Source organism: Daphnia carinata, chromosome 5 (assembly GCF_022539665.2).
Source record: "Daphnia carinata strain CSIRO-1 chromosome 5, CSIRO_AGI_Dcar_HiC_V3, whole genome shotgun sequence".
Lineage (NCBI taxonomy): Eukaryota > Metazoa > Arthropoda > Branchiopoda > Diplostraca > Daphniidae > Daphnia > Daphnia carinata.
The window spans coordinates 4,413,952-4,425,496 of NC_081335.1; the positions used below are offsets into that span (position 1 = coordinate 4,413,952).

The 11,545-nt window shown below is 41.4% G+C and overlaps 2 protein-coding genes across 2 annotated transcripts; both read right to left on the bottom strand.

The window, feature by feature from the left end:
• Nucleotides 1-52: 52 nt before the first annotated feature.
• Nucleotides 53-1,084, bottom strand: LOC130697059 (receptor-transporting protein 3-like). Its single transcript, XM_057520170.2, has 4 exons — nucleotides 812-1,084; nucleotides 583-748; nucleotides 356-502; nucleotides 53-286 (listed from the first exon to the last, which is right to left on the bottom strand). Exons 1-4 carry the CDS (start codon nucleotides 1,063-1,065, stop codon nucleotides 53-55), a joined length of 801 nt encoding a protein of 266 aa, XP_057376153.2. The 5' UTR covers nucleotides 1,066-1,084.
• Nucleotides 1,085-4,503: 3,419 nt separating this feature from the next.
• Nucleotides 4,504-5,174, bottom strand: LOC130696705 (cuticle protein 21-like). Its single transcript, XM_057519798.2, has 2 exons — nucleotides 5,020-5,174; nucleotides 4,504-4,917 (listed from the first exon to the last, which is right to left on the bottom strand). Exons 1-2 carry the CDS (start codon nucleotides 5,029-5,031, stop codon nucleotides 4,633-4,635), a joined length of 297 nt encoding a protein of 98 aa, XP_057375781.1. The 5' UTR covers nucleotides 5,032-5,174; the 3' UTR covers nucleotides 4,504-4,632.
• Between the last annotated feature and the right edge of the window lie 6,371 nt (nucleotides 5,175-11,545).

Genomic DNA, 11,545 nt, shown 5'->3' on the forward strand with positions numbered 1-11,545 from the left:
GTCGAAATTATGAAAACGTTTTATTTTTACAATAGGGAAAGCAGCGTGTCATTTAGTCAAGAAAAAAAGGTTGAGTTGTTGAACAATATCCATAGTGGCAAGCTTGGCAACGAGTCGAATCGTGAGGAACAAACGAAGGTGTTCCGGAATTGCGGAAAAATCGGTCGCTAGGAGAGAGTTTTGGTAAATCTGCTCCGCCATAGTAAGACACGATCACTTGGCCTGCAAGGAATCTAATGGCATTTTCAATTTCCTCAGGATACCACAGTGGAGTCAGAAATTCAAACTGTAACGATGAACAAAACAAAAGGTGAATTAATAATCATTCAACGTTCGGAGTATCAGAAGGAGTTACCTCATTGATGGAATCAGCGTTGGAGCAGAAACTGCATTGTTGTCCGAACAATTTGAATAAAGCTTCCGACACGATTTGTTCACCTTGCCGTCGAACGCGGAACCAAAAAACGACTCGTCCCTTCATTGACGTCCAACCGCGTTTGCACTAATAAGACAATTGTTATTAATAAAATTACGACGGCTTAAAAGAGAGTAGTTAAGGAAGAGAGAACAAGTCAGTTTTACCTGACATTGGAATCGAACTTTAGCGAAGTAAGTTGCAGAATGCCATGGCCATTCAATAGACAATGGAGGGAGTTCTGTGGGCTCCAATGTCCAGAGATGTCCATGGGATGCCAAGAAAGGATGGAAAAACCAACGAAAGGCGCTCTGCCAGAATGCCTCCAATCCACTAAGATAGAAAATCAAAATTAGAAAGATTCAAGACGGTTGGTTAATTAAAAAAAAAACATACTAGGGCATCGGATTCCATCCAGGAAGAGGTATAAGCGCAACTGATGGAGGAGGCAGCGACCATTTGATAAGGCGACGCTTAGATGGGATTGGAGCGTGCTGGTTAGTATCATCCTGGACATCTTTGATGGACAGATATTCGTGTCTTACGAGGTGAACTGGAACAAGCTCCACATTGATCAACGGAAGAATGACACCGACGTTGATAAACTGGGTACACAGTTGCTGCTCGCTGAAAATTTGCAAAGAGTCCATCGAGATGCCACTGTCGGAAGAATGTCCGTATTCGGAGTCTGTAAGGGAGAATTATGTGTTAACGATAAAGGATCAACCGATAAAGAGCATAAATGCTAAACAAAAAGATCAGCAAGTTACCTGAGCAGACGCTTGAATAATCTTGGGAAGACATGTTGAACAAAATGAGGTACTATTGGATAGATTCGAATTCGAAATGAATGTGGCTGTAAGACAGAAGGAACTGAATGATTTCCGATGGCTGACCCATTGCTTATATATCGGAAGATGTCACCTAGACAAGCCAATAGGAACGTATCGGTGTACATCAAATGCAGGCCGTTTCTTCTTCAAGTTCCGTGCCCTGTGTCTTGCAGACATCTTATTATCTCCGGTGAGGAACCGCAAACAAGGAGGCGCGCGTTACAACACAAGCGATCCTTGGACGAGACCCTTGGGAATTCGACAAGCGAGGAAGTGATCCAACTCTGGTACATCTTCCGACGAGGCTACTTCCTACCTGTGTCCCTTTGATCCGAGCGGAGTGGGCAGGGACACGGAACAAACTGAGATGGGGCCGACCGGTGGGGTTCGGCATTTTCAATTGAAATGTTCCCTGTTTGAATGTTCTTACAAGAACTGTGGTTACTATGTGGAAGTCAATAATGACTTTTCTATGACATGCTGAAATGGTCCGCAAACTAACCTTACTGCTGATATTTACTTTATCAGTTGTCAATCAATGAAAAGAATTTACTCCTGAAGAATGCTGCTGATATCGTTACTTCATATTGATGGTAATGCTCCAGGACGTTAACTATACGATTTCTCTCATCTTTGATCCCAGCATGCATCAATTCAAGTGTCGAAGACATGTTTGTCAAACACAATCATGTTTCTGTAAGGTTGTAGCCTGATTTTCTCTCCGCTAATCGAATTATGCATAACAATATGTGGGACTGAGATTTAAATTACGTGCTGTAAATGGACATTAAAATGAACTAGTTTCCTCCCAAAACGCGGCTTCATTTTAGGAAGAATGTGGGCGTGAATCTACGTGACTGTTCTCTATGGCCATCATTCGTTCAACGGAAAAGGCAAGGAGACACCCAAGGTAATTTCCAACTCAAAATCCCACACCCTTCGATAACCATAGGCGAATTAAAATTTCTTTGTTTATAGAATGCAATGTAGGTTTGATTACGATAATCAGTGATGTACGCTGTGTGATTATGTAGTCGTTCAATCGCATAGAAACTAGGAAAGCAAAGCAAATAGAAAAACATTTTTTCGGCACCCAAAAGCTAAGTATCTATTATCCTATCTGTATATTGTCAAAGGAACTATTAGCAGTTAAGAAAAGAAAATTGGATCGGAGAATATGGCAGAAAACCAAAAGCTTTTACTATTGCTGGATAACTATGTATTCATTATTCAATCCTTATTATAGCATAAACGCATATGAGCTGCAACAAACAGGGCGGCTTGGCTTTTGCGCATAATAGACGATTGATAGAAAAGCAAGTATGCAAAGAAATAAATGTTACGCTGTTATGTGAGTGATTGTGAATCTATAGATTTCTTACAAGGTGACATTGATTACGTATCCTTAATCTGTGTCTAGAAAACAGGAACCACACCCATCAGGACGAATGCTTTGGCATATGGTCAGCTATCGGCAACCTTGAAGTCCAAAATCAAGGTGAACGTTTCAAGTATGCACTAACCTGAAGCAAGAAGAACAAGCCTTTGTAACGGATGACGGAAATTCTCTGCTATCAACAACCGAGTTTCTCCTCCCACATGGAACTATAAAAGAGCTGTGTTGTTGGTCGATCAAATCACCAGTTCTCTCAGTTTGAGAAAGCAGCTTCTTCTCTTCTACAAAAAAACAAATCAACATGAAGTGCCTGGTATGTATACACTTCCCCCCGTTAAGACAACAATCCATTTACCTTGTCATGGAGGAATCGTCATTCAAATTTGTTTTCTTTGTTTTATTCATTTTTCATTAGATGATCTTGGCTGTTTTGGTTGCTGCCGTCGCTGCTGCACCCCAGTACTTGCCTTATGGGTACTCTTCCCTTGGCTACGCTGGTCTTCCCTACGCCGCTGCTCCTGGCTTTGCTTACAACTACGCCACAGCCCCCGCCGCCTACCCTGTCGCTGCTCCAGTTCCTTACGCCGCCGCTGCTCCAGTTGCCTACCTACGCCGCTCCTGCTCCCATCGCCTATCAGACCGGTGCCAAAGTTGTGGCCAAATACGAGCCCGTCGAACAACACGGATATCAAATCGCTTATTAAACGACGTACCATACCTGAACGGGAGCATTAAATCATCTGTTTCTATCCGATAATTCGATGAATTCACCATTGGGAAACGCGGGCATCCATCTGTTCATTTAAAAAACGCAATAAAATTTATTGAAACGATTTTTTATGATTCACGTGATCCTTGACTTTAAGCAAAATAGCTTTGGCTGTTAAAAGCGTAACCCTTGACAGGTATTAAAAAAGGGTAATTTCTAGCTGAAAAAGATTTTGGTAAACAAAAATAACGATGATACAGAAATGCCATTCTTTCTGCCTGCCAATTTCAGTAGCAAACCTAAAAGCTATTTTTAGTGTTACAGAACAAAACACTGTCGACAGTCACAGAGAATGGAAAATGCCAAAAATTCATACTACGCAATGGTCGGTACATTTGTGTCTAGAAGCTGTACCGATAACAATTCATCAAACAATTGGTAAATGGATAAGCAAAACATCAGTACAGAGGTCGTATTTGAATCTGTGCAACCCTTGATTTCTCATACAATGCATTTTTCATAAGAATTTGTGGTCAGTCCTCGTCTATTTCATTAGTTTTTTTCTTTTGAAGTGAACTGACCTTCTACAATGGATTGCAGATTGAAATAAGACCCTGTAAGCAGCAAGCGACTTTGCTTTCCTATTTGCTCAGAACTCAATCAATCTAGGTGGCTATCGTGTTACGAAATATCAACAACAACGATGCCGGGTACATCGCAAGGAGTGGACATCATTCTAGACACCAGTATAAGGAAACAAAACTAATGACGTAAACAAAGGCCAAATCAAAGATGCGAAAGAATAGTCAGGTAAGAACTCAGACACACACACACAGACAGGAGATACCTGAAATATAAAAAAATTCTTTGCAATCCAAGAACATTATTTTTCTTTAGAAGTCACTGCCCAAACGCCATTCGGTATTTGTCGTGATGTACATACAAGGAGCGGAAAAATTCCCCAACACCGGAGTCCAATGGTATTGGCACTCCAAGAATAGCGTCGATTCACAGGAGAATGATTGCGAGTGAAAATTATTCTCCCAATTTTAATATTCCAGCATCACCCGCATCGCCATCCGCCTTTAACGTCATCTCTATGTAAAACTACGTACACATCCATCCGAATGAAAACAAATACACTGAAATGTAGTCTTTAAAAAAATCTTTATTTCGTCTTTTAAGTGGCCAGATGGACGCCCCTTATTGCCGACAGAAAGGATGTTGAATTCGTCGGCTTTAGATAATCTGTTGTTCACGTTCAGGTATGGTACGTTATTTAATAAGCGATTTGATATCCGTGTTGTTCGACAGGCTCGTATTTGGCCACAACTTTGGCACCGGTCTGGTAGGCGATGGGAGCAGGAGCGGCGTAGGCAACTGGAGCAGGAGCGGCGTAGGCAACTGGAGCAGCGACAGGGTAGGCGGCGGGGCCTGTGACGTAGTTGTAAGCAAAGCCAGGAGCAGCGGCGTAGGGAAGACCAGCGTAGCCATAGGAAGAGTAGCCATAAGGCAAGTACTGGGGTGCAGCAGCAACGGCAGCAACCAAAACAGCCAAGATCATCTAATGAAAAATGAATAAAACAAAGAAACACATTTGAATGACGATTTCCTCCATGACAAGGTAAATGGATTGTTGTCTTAACGGGGGGAAGTGTATACATACCAGGCACTTCATGTTGATTTGTTTTTGTAGAAGAGGAGAAGCTACTTTCTCAAACTGGGAGAACTGGTGATTTGATCGACCAACAACACAGCTCTTTTATAGTTCCATGTGGGAGGAGTACGATGGTTGAGATGCTGGCAGTGAAAAAAAAAGAAGCTTCCGCGATCCACCGCAAAAGCTAGTTCTTCTTGCTCGCGGCTTTATTTGAACACGTATGAAACAATTCACCTTAAAATTCGTTTTTTTTTTCAAGGTTGTCTTTGTTCACCAACCTTAGTCGGGATTATGCATCTTTATACTGATGGGTGTGGTTCGCTTTATTTTGTGAAACTGCACGTCGTAGACACACCCGTTTCAATGCCACGTATTTTTTTATGCTGTCGAGCGAGAACGTGATTCACTCGCAACTATGAAAATAATGTTTGTTCTTTTAAACATGTCAGCACCACGTACCCCAAACATTATGCAATATATCTTTAAAACACTCAATTGTTCATTTGCGAATGGCTCCAAGTTCCTATACTCTCTTAACTAGCACATTAGAAAATTGAGGTGAAGGAGTGGGGTGTCGTTCAGGATGGCCTTCAGTTTAACGCACTTGTGGCCAGCCAGGAAAGACTGGCTTGTCCAGTTCAACTTTAAATAATACACAGCAAGTAAAAACGCCTTGGCTTGAGGCGTCTCACGTGTTACCTTGCATTTCACAGTGGAAGGGTTGATAATATTTCAATGCTTTTGTCAAATTCATTTCATGCTTCGCAGATTGCCTATCCTATTACAGAGTCGCTTTAACATAGTAAATTCATTCTGTTCTGTGATGCTCAAAATCCTTTTGGCTGTCTTGTTCGATTAAAACAACTATCACCTTAAAAATTGTATCGGCCAGAAAAATGAAAACTAGTGGAACAAATTCAAATGTCAAGAACCTTTCAAATTTATGTCGTACATAAAACGCGTTCTCTCTTCTGTGTCAATGGCATTAACTCCCGACGTTTCAAGGTATTTCCTGTTGCTGGGCTGAAGGGATGCCGTGCAAGGGCGTGGCACCCTCTATACAAGCCATCCAGTACCACGCAAGGGATTACAAAGAGATAGTACAAACAAACACCGGCACGCAGTGTTTGGTGTATAAAAACCCAACGCTGAGAATATCAGACAGCCACACATCCAGCAATCGCGTTAGCAACATCAGCTCATTTGAAGACAAACGTCCGCAATGAAATTCTTAGTTCAAACATTTAAATCAGGATTCATTTCTTATCTACTTCATTAACTATGTAGAACATATTTTGATTTCAGGTAATCCCAGTCACTTTAGTAGCTACCGCTCCTAGTCCCTTACGCCGCTGTGTCCTACTCCGCGGCGCTCACCAATGTCAACCCTTCCGTTATGAAACCCACTGCTGTTCCGCCTCCTTATTCCGGATTATCCTTTTCCTATGCTCCTAACCCCCATCACATAAGTATGCCCGATCTCTAGTCAGGCTGGAGCCAAAGTTGCTGTAAAGTACGAACCCGTTCGAGCAACACGGATATCAAACTCGCATATTAAAACCTTTGGAAGTAATGGCTGCTTTAAAAGAATTACGATGAAGATCGCGCGCGTATGAAATGTAGAAACGGGTTTTAGGATCTTGTAATTACCTAGTCGCCAATGCGTTTTTGTTTCTTCTCTTTGTAAATTTTGTCCTTCAGCTTTTGAAAATAAAAAGTCAAACGACAACAACCGAATTCAAGTGTTTTACGTGTGTCATAAACGCAGCCGTACATTTCACAACGAAAAACGCACATCATTTTATAAATCAGTCACACTATATCCAAAGGTCTGTTCTTATGCTGCAAATCATTAGACTATTCAACTTGGATTGCAACCGTTGCAATGGGACTGTGCGGCGCTTTGATAGGTCTATTAGAGCCAAAACTCTTCCATGTTTATTAGTTGGCTAACTGACAAAATAAGACTAACGTAGCAGATAGATCAAAATAAGGTGGCCCGCTTTGTTGGAGGGATGTGCATTGAAATCCTGTTATTCTACTCACTTGCAACAGCGGTAAATTAGAGCCTTAATGTGGAATAATAAACAAGTAATTCAAAAGCCACGGCACGTTTTGGATATTGCGAAAGCGATAGGCGTTTAATTTCGCAATCAACTCAAGTTGTTGACAGGTAATACATCGCCTTTGATAAATCAATCGTTGTTTTACGGATAGCTCCAGCACGTTTTTTTTCCGCCATAATTTTGACAGAATACAAATGTTTCCTTGTAAACAAAACATTTAAAACAATCAATTCATCGACGACATATATAGCCGTATACGTTTATCAAGCATCGCTCTTTCGCCATGCGTTCGCACCTTCATTATGTCCGGCGGTAATAGTTTTAACTTCTGTTACATAATAAACCAAATCCGGCTTTATTATAATTAACTTGTAGATAGCCGAATATCTGGCCATGACGCGGGGATTTCTGTGAGGGGCGTTCCAATACCAGCTACCTGTTCAACAGTATATTGTTGGCGGAATGCAAATGCGACTTGTCCTAACTTTGATGACAATGAAATTATTGTCGTTGTTTCAAGGTACTGCCTTTGCGAGCAAACGCGATAGTTTAAACGGGCGAGGCTCTTTGAGTTACACTATGCAAAGCATAATAATATGGCGAAGTGTATGGAGATGTTCGATACAGAGACCGACTAACACGCGGTGGATTTTTCGTATAAAACGAGCCGACTTAAGTGCAACACAATCACACAATCATCAACTCTCTTTGCAGTTGCATTTCACTTCAAATCTTGGATCAAAATGAAATTCTTGGTAAGCATTTAACATTGTCTTTTACTGAACACTCTTTAACTGTTCCATTCTTTGATGACAGGCTGTTCTAGTTGCCTTGGCTGCAGTCTTTGCCTGCGTGATGGCTCAAGGATACGGTAACAACGGAAATTGGGGTTCTTCATCGTACGGTGATCAGGCTGCACCTCCTCCGAGCTCATACGGAGCTCCTGCTCCTGCTCCCAGCCCATACGCACCGCCTGCCCCTGCTCCCAGCCCATACGCACCCCCTGCCCCTGCTGCAGGCTGGTACTAGATCTGTGCCGAAGTACGAAAACTTCAACCAACGCAAGCCGAATCGTCTTTTGGATCCATTTGACGCCATGGTTTCTGGAAAAGAGTGGTACGGTGCGTAAAGCATTGTATATCTTTAAGGTGGTGACAATTTTGGGAGCTCTTCCTCTTCAAGTGTTGTTGTTACTATATTGTACAAATTCAGCCTTGTTTTATTAATTCTGAGAACATGATTGGCTTGACATTTCAAATAAAACGAAACAAAACAAACAAGCTGTAGACGCTTCTGCGCACGATTTTTCACATTCACGCACGTTCCGAGATTAATAAGAGACACTTCACGCTAACACAACACATATGTTCCAGTTTGCAGGCAGCTAACAAAATGATTTAGTCATTAGCTGAGAAATTTCTCTTTTATTCAACTATGTGTTTATGATATAAAATCTAAAAAACTTCAGCATAGAGTTTTTTTTTCGATTGATTCGCCTGTCGTGCAACAAACCAACATAGCTTTGCGAACCTTGGGACACGTTCCGACATTCCAGTTTTTAATAAACCAATAAATATACAGTCAAAGACATGTGCATCTTATATCTGCAAAGACTTTCCGTCAACTACTGTTCAATTTTTTTAAATAGATTACAGCAAGCCCTTCCCTGCTGGCATGGACTTGCGATGATCACATTGGATTGCTACTTGACATTGAGCTGTCACCAGTTTTTGCCAAAATGATTTCATCAAACATCAGCTTGATGTAAACTCCTTTTAATGTTAAACACGAACCATAATCTTTTGAACCGAACGCGATACCTGTCGCAGTACATGAAAACACTGCCAAAATTTCCCATTAGAATGTCAACAAACTAAACCAGAACCTGCCAACTTTGCTGCAAAATGCAAATGTGACCTTCATTCATTTTTGTCTGTCAATGAAATGCCCACAGATTTTCAAGGTACTACTGGTATGAGCAGACGGAATAGGAGAAAATGGGCGCATGTTTATTTAATGAAAGCAAAACCAAATTAGGGGTGGAATTACTCAATGAGCATTAAGCATTCATCAAGCACAGTTGATGTTAGCCTATAAAACGAGACGAATAAAGTGTAAAACAATCACACATTCACCAACTCTCTTTGCAGTTGCAACTCACTTTCAAATCTTAATTCAAAATGCAATTGTTGGTAAGCTGGTAACTCATACTTTGTTTTCCCCAGTGTTTTTTTTTTTTTTGGCTAATTTAATTCTTTGATTGTAGGCTATTCTAGTTGCTTTTGTAGCAGTCTTCGCTAGTGTGATGGCACACTCAGATGACAACTGGGGTTCTTCGTCGCGCGGTTCGCCGCCAGGACCTGCTCCGGTAAATCCGACTGGTAGTAGCCCATCACCGTATGGAGCTCCTGCACCCAGCCCATACGGAGCTCCTGCTCCCATGCACCCGGCGCATACGGAGCCCCTGCTCCCAGGGCATACGAAGACTATGCTCCCAGCGCATACGAAGCCCCCGCTCCCAGCCCATACAGAGCTGCTGCCCGAGGAGGGTATTAGACTGGTGGAAAATTATTGCCAAGCAGTAGCCAGTCGATCAACATGGATAAGAAAATGAGGAATGCCATTAAAATCAACATCAATTTGCTTTATTGCTTTAATCCGTTGTACATTTGTTGATTGTAAATTTCGAATAAACCTGAATGAAAGAAACGAATTGTTTCTAAAAGTATTATGTCCTTACGGTTACACCATAAGCTGGCTTTGAAAACCTGTTATAAAAGAGAGTAGCTCAATCTACCAGCGTCTTGGATTTTGGCAAATCAAATCCAATTCAAATCATTTGCGAATGTGGATTGAGTTGGATTGAATTGGATTGGATTGGTTAGGTTAGCTTAGGTTACTCGAGGACTCTTGGTGTCTTGAATGATTCAAAAATCCAATCCAAATACGCAAATAATTAGATTTGATTTGGATTGGATTTCTTTGCGGATTTGATTGCCAAAATCCAATACCCTGCAATCTAGACTGAGTTATCAGATCGTTTAGTAATGCGATGACAATGACAGTAATGGGTGACAATAATGTAAATAAATTTCGTTGATCTAATGTTAGTTAATTTTTTAATTAAAAATAACCCGTCCACGACGCGGGGAATTTTATTCACGATATTTTCTATGCTGATAAGCTATCGACTGTTGTAAAGCTGTTGTTTGCAAAATACAAAAATATAGCCTTCCCTAAATAGGATGACAATGAAATCTAATTGCGGCGTTTCAAGGTTCTATTGGCGTTAGCCGAACAAATAGGGTAAATGGGTGCGGTTCATTTAGCTGGTACTGTGCAAAACATTGCTTCGTGTAGAATTAATCTATTGATCGTAAAGTCATACGCAGTTGGGTTTTTCGCTATAAAAAGAGAGGACTCAAGTGTAAGAAAGTCAGACAAACACCGACTGTCTTTGCAGTTCCATTCCACTTCACATCTCCGCTCAAAAATGAAATTCTTGGTAAGCGCTTACAGAACGTTGTTTTTCGTGCATTCTTTAAGTGTGTCAATATTCTTTGATTGCAGGCTATTGTTGTTGCCTTGGCAGCAGTCGTTGTTAGCGCCATGGCTTTGCCGTACGGCTCTGTGCCTCAATCTCCTTATGACGAACCGGCAGCACCTCCTCAACCAGCTTACGAAGGTCCTGCACCAGCCGTAGTTAGTGATCCCTATCCAGTCGCACCAGCCGTAGTTAGCGATCCCTATCCAGTCGCACCAGCCGTAGTTAGCGATCCCTATCCAGTCGCACCAGCCGTTGTTAGCGATCCCTATCCGGTCGCACCAGCCGTTGTTAGCGATCCCTATCCGGTTTCTAGTTCCTCTTATTAGAGTGGTAACCGAATTGAGATCAAATACGGGCCAGTCGATCAATAACTTGCACCAAAATGAAGTACGGAAAACAAACAACGCTTTCACCACATGCCAACGCCATTGATTTCATTCATTATGAAAACCTGTCGTTTAAACTTTGAAATAAAAAAAAAGCAGAAAAAAAAACGAAAGAATCTGTTCGTCCTTTGTATGTGTCATATAGCAATGATGTCTAAGCTATGGTATCGATGAAAGAAGGCAGTTTCTAATGCTGAGCAATCCTCGAATCGTGTGATTTGGCGATGCACTTGATGGATAGCCTTTTCACTTGACATTGTAAACAGGGGGTGACTCGTTGACTAGAAGGATTGGAGTAAGAAATTGGGGGAAGCTATCACACCTTTTGTACAGGGAGCCTTACTTTATCGTGTTGAAGCATTTACATCTTTATTTACACACAATAATGTTATGTCATTTTTATTTTAAACAAAAAGATCCGCAGTGAACGGCGGAAATGGTATGTGTGTGCACGTTAAGTGTAAGTTGGAATTCACGGTCGTACGAATATGGACAGATTATGTAAAATCTGATTATGTAATATGGTATGATAT

Coding starts and splice junctions, on each gene's coding strand:
- LOC130697059 (XM_057520170.2), bottom strand. CDS start 1,065: ATGGACTCTTTGCAAATTTTCAGCGAGCAGCAACTGTGTACCCAGTTT. Junction 749..811: donor GGATGGAATCCGATGCCCTA/GTATGTTTTTTT, acceptor TTTCTATCTTAG/TGGATTGGAGGCATTCTGGC. Junction 503..582: donor AAGTTCGATTCCAATGTCAG/GTAAAACTGACT, acceptor TTGTCTTATTAG/TGCAAACGCGGTTGGACGTC.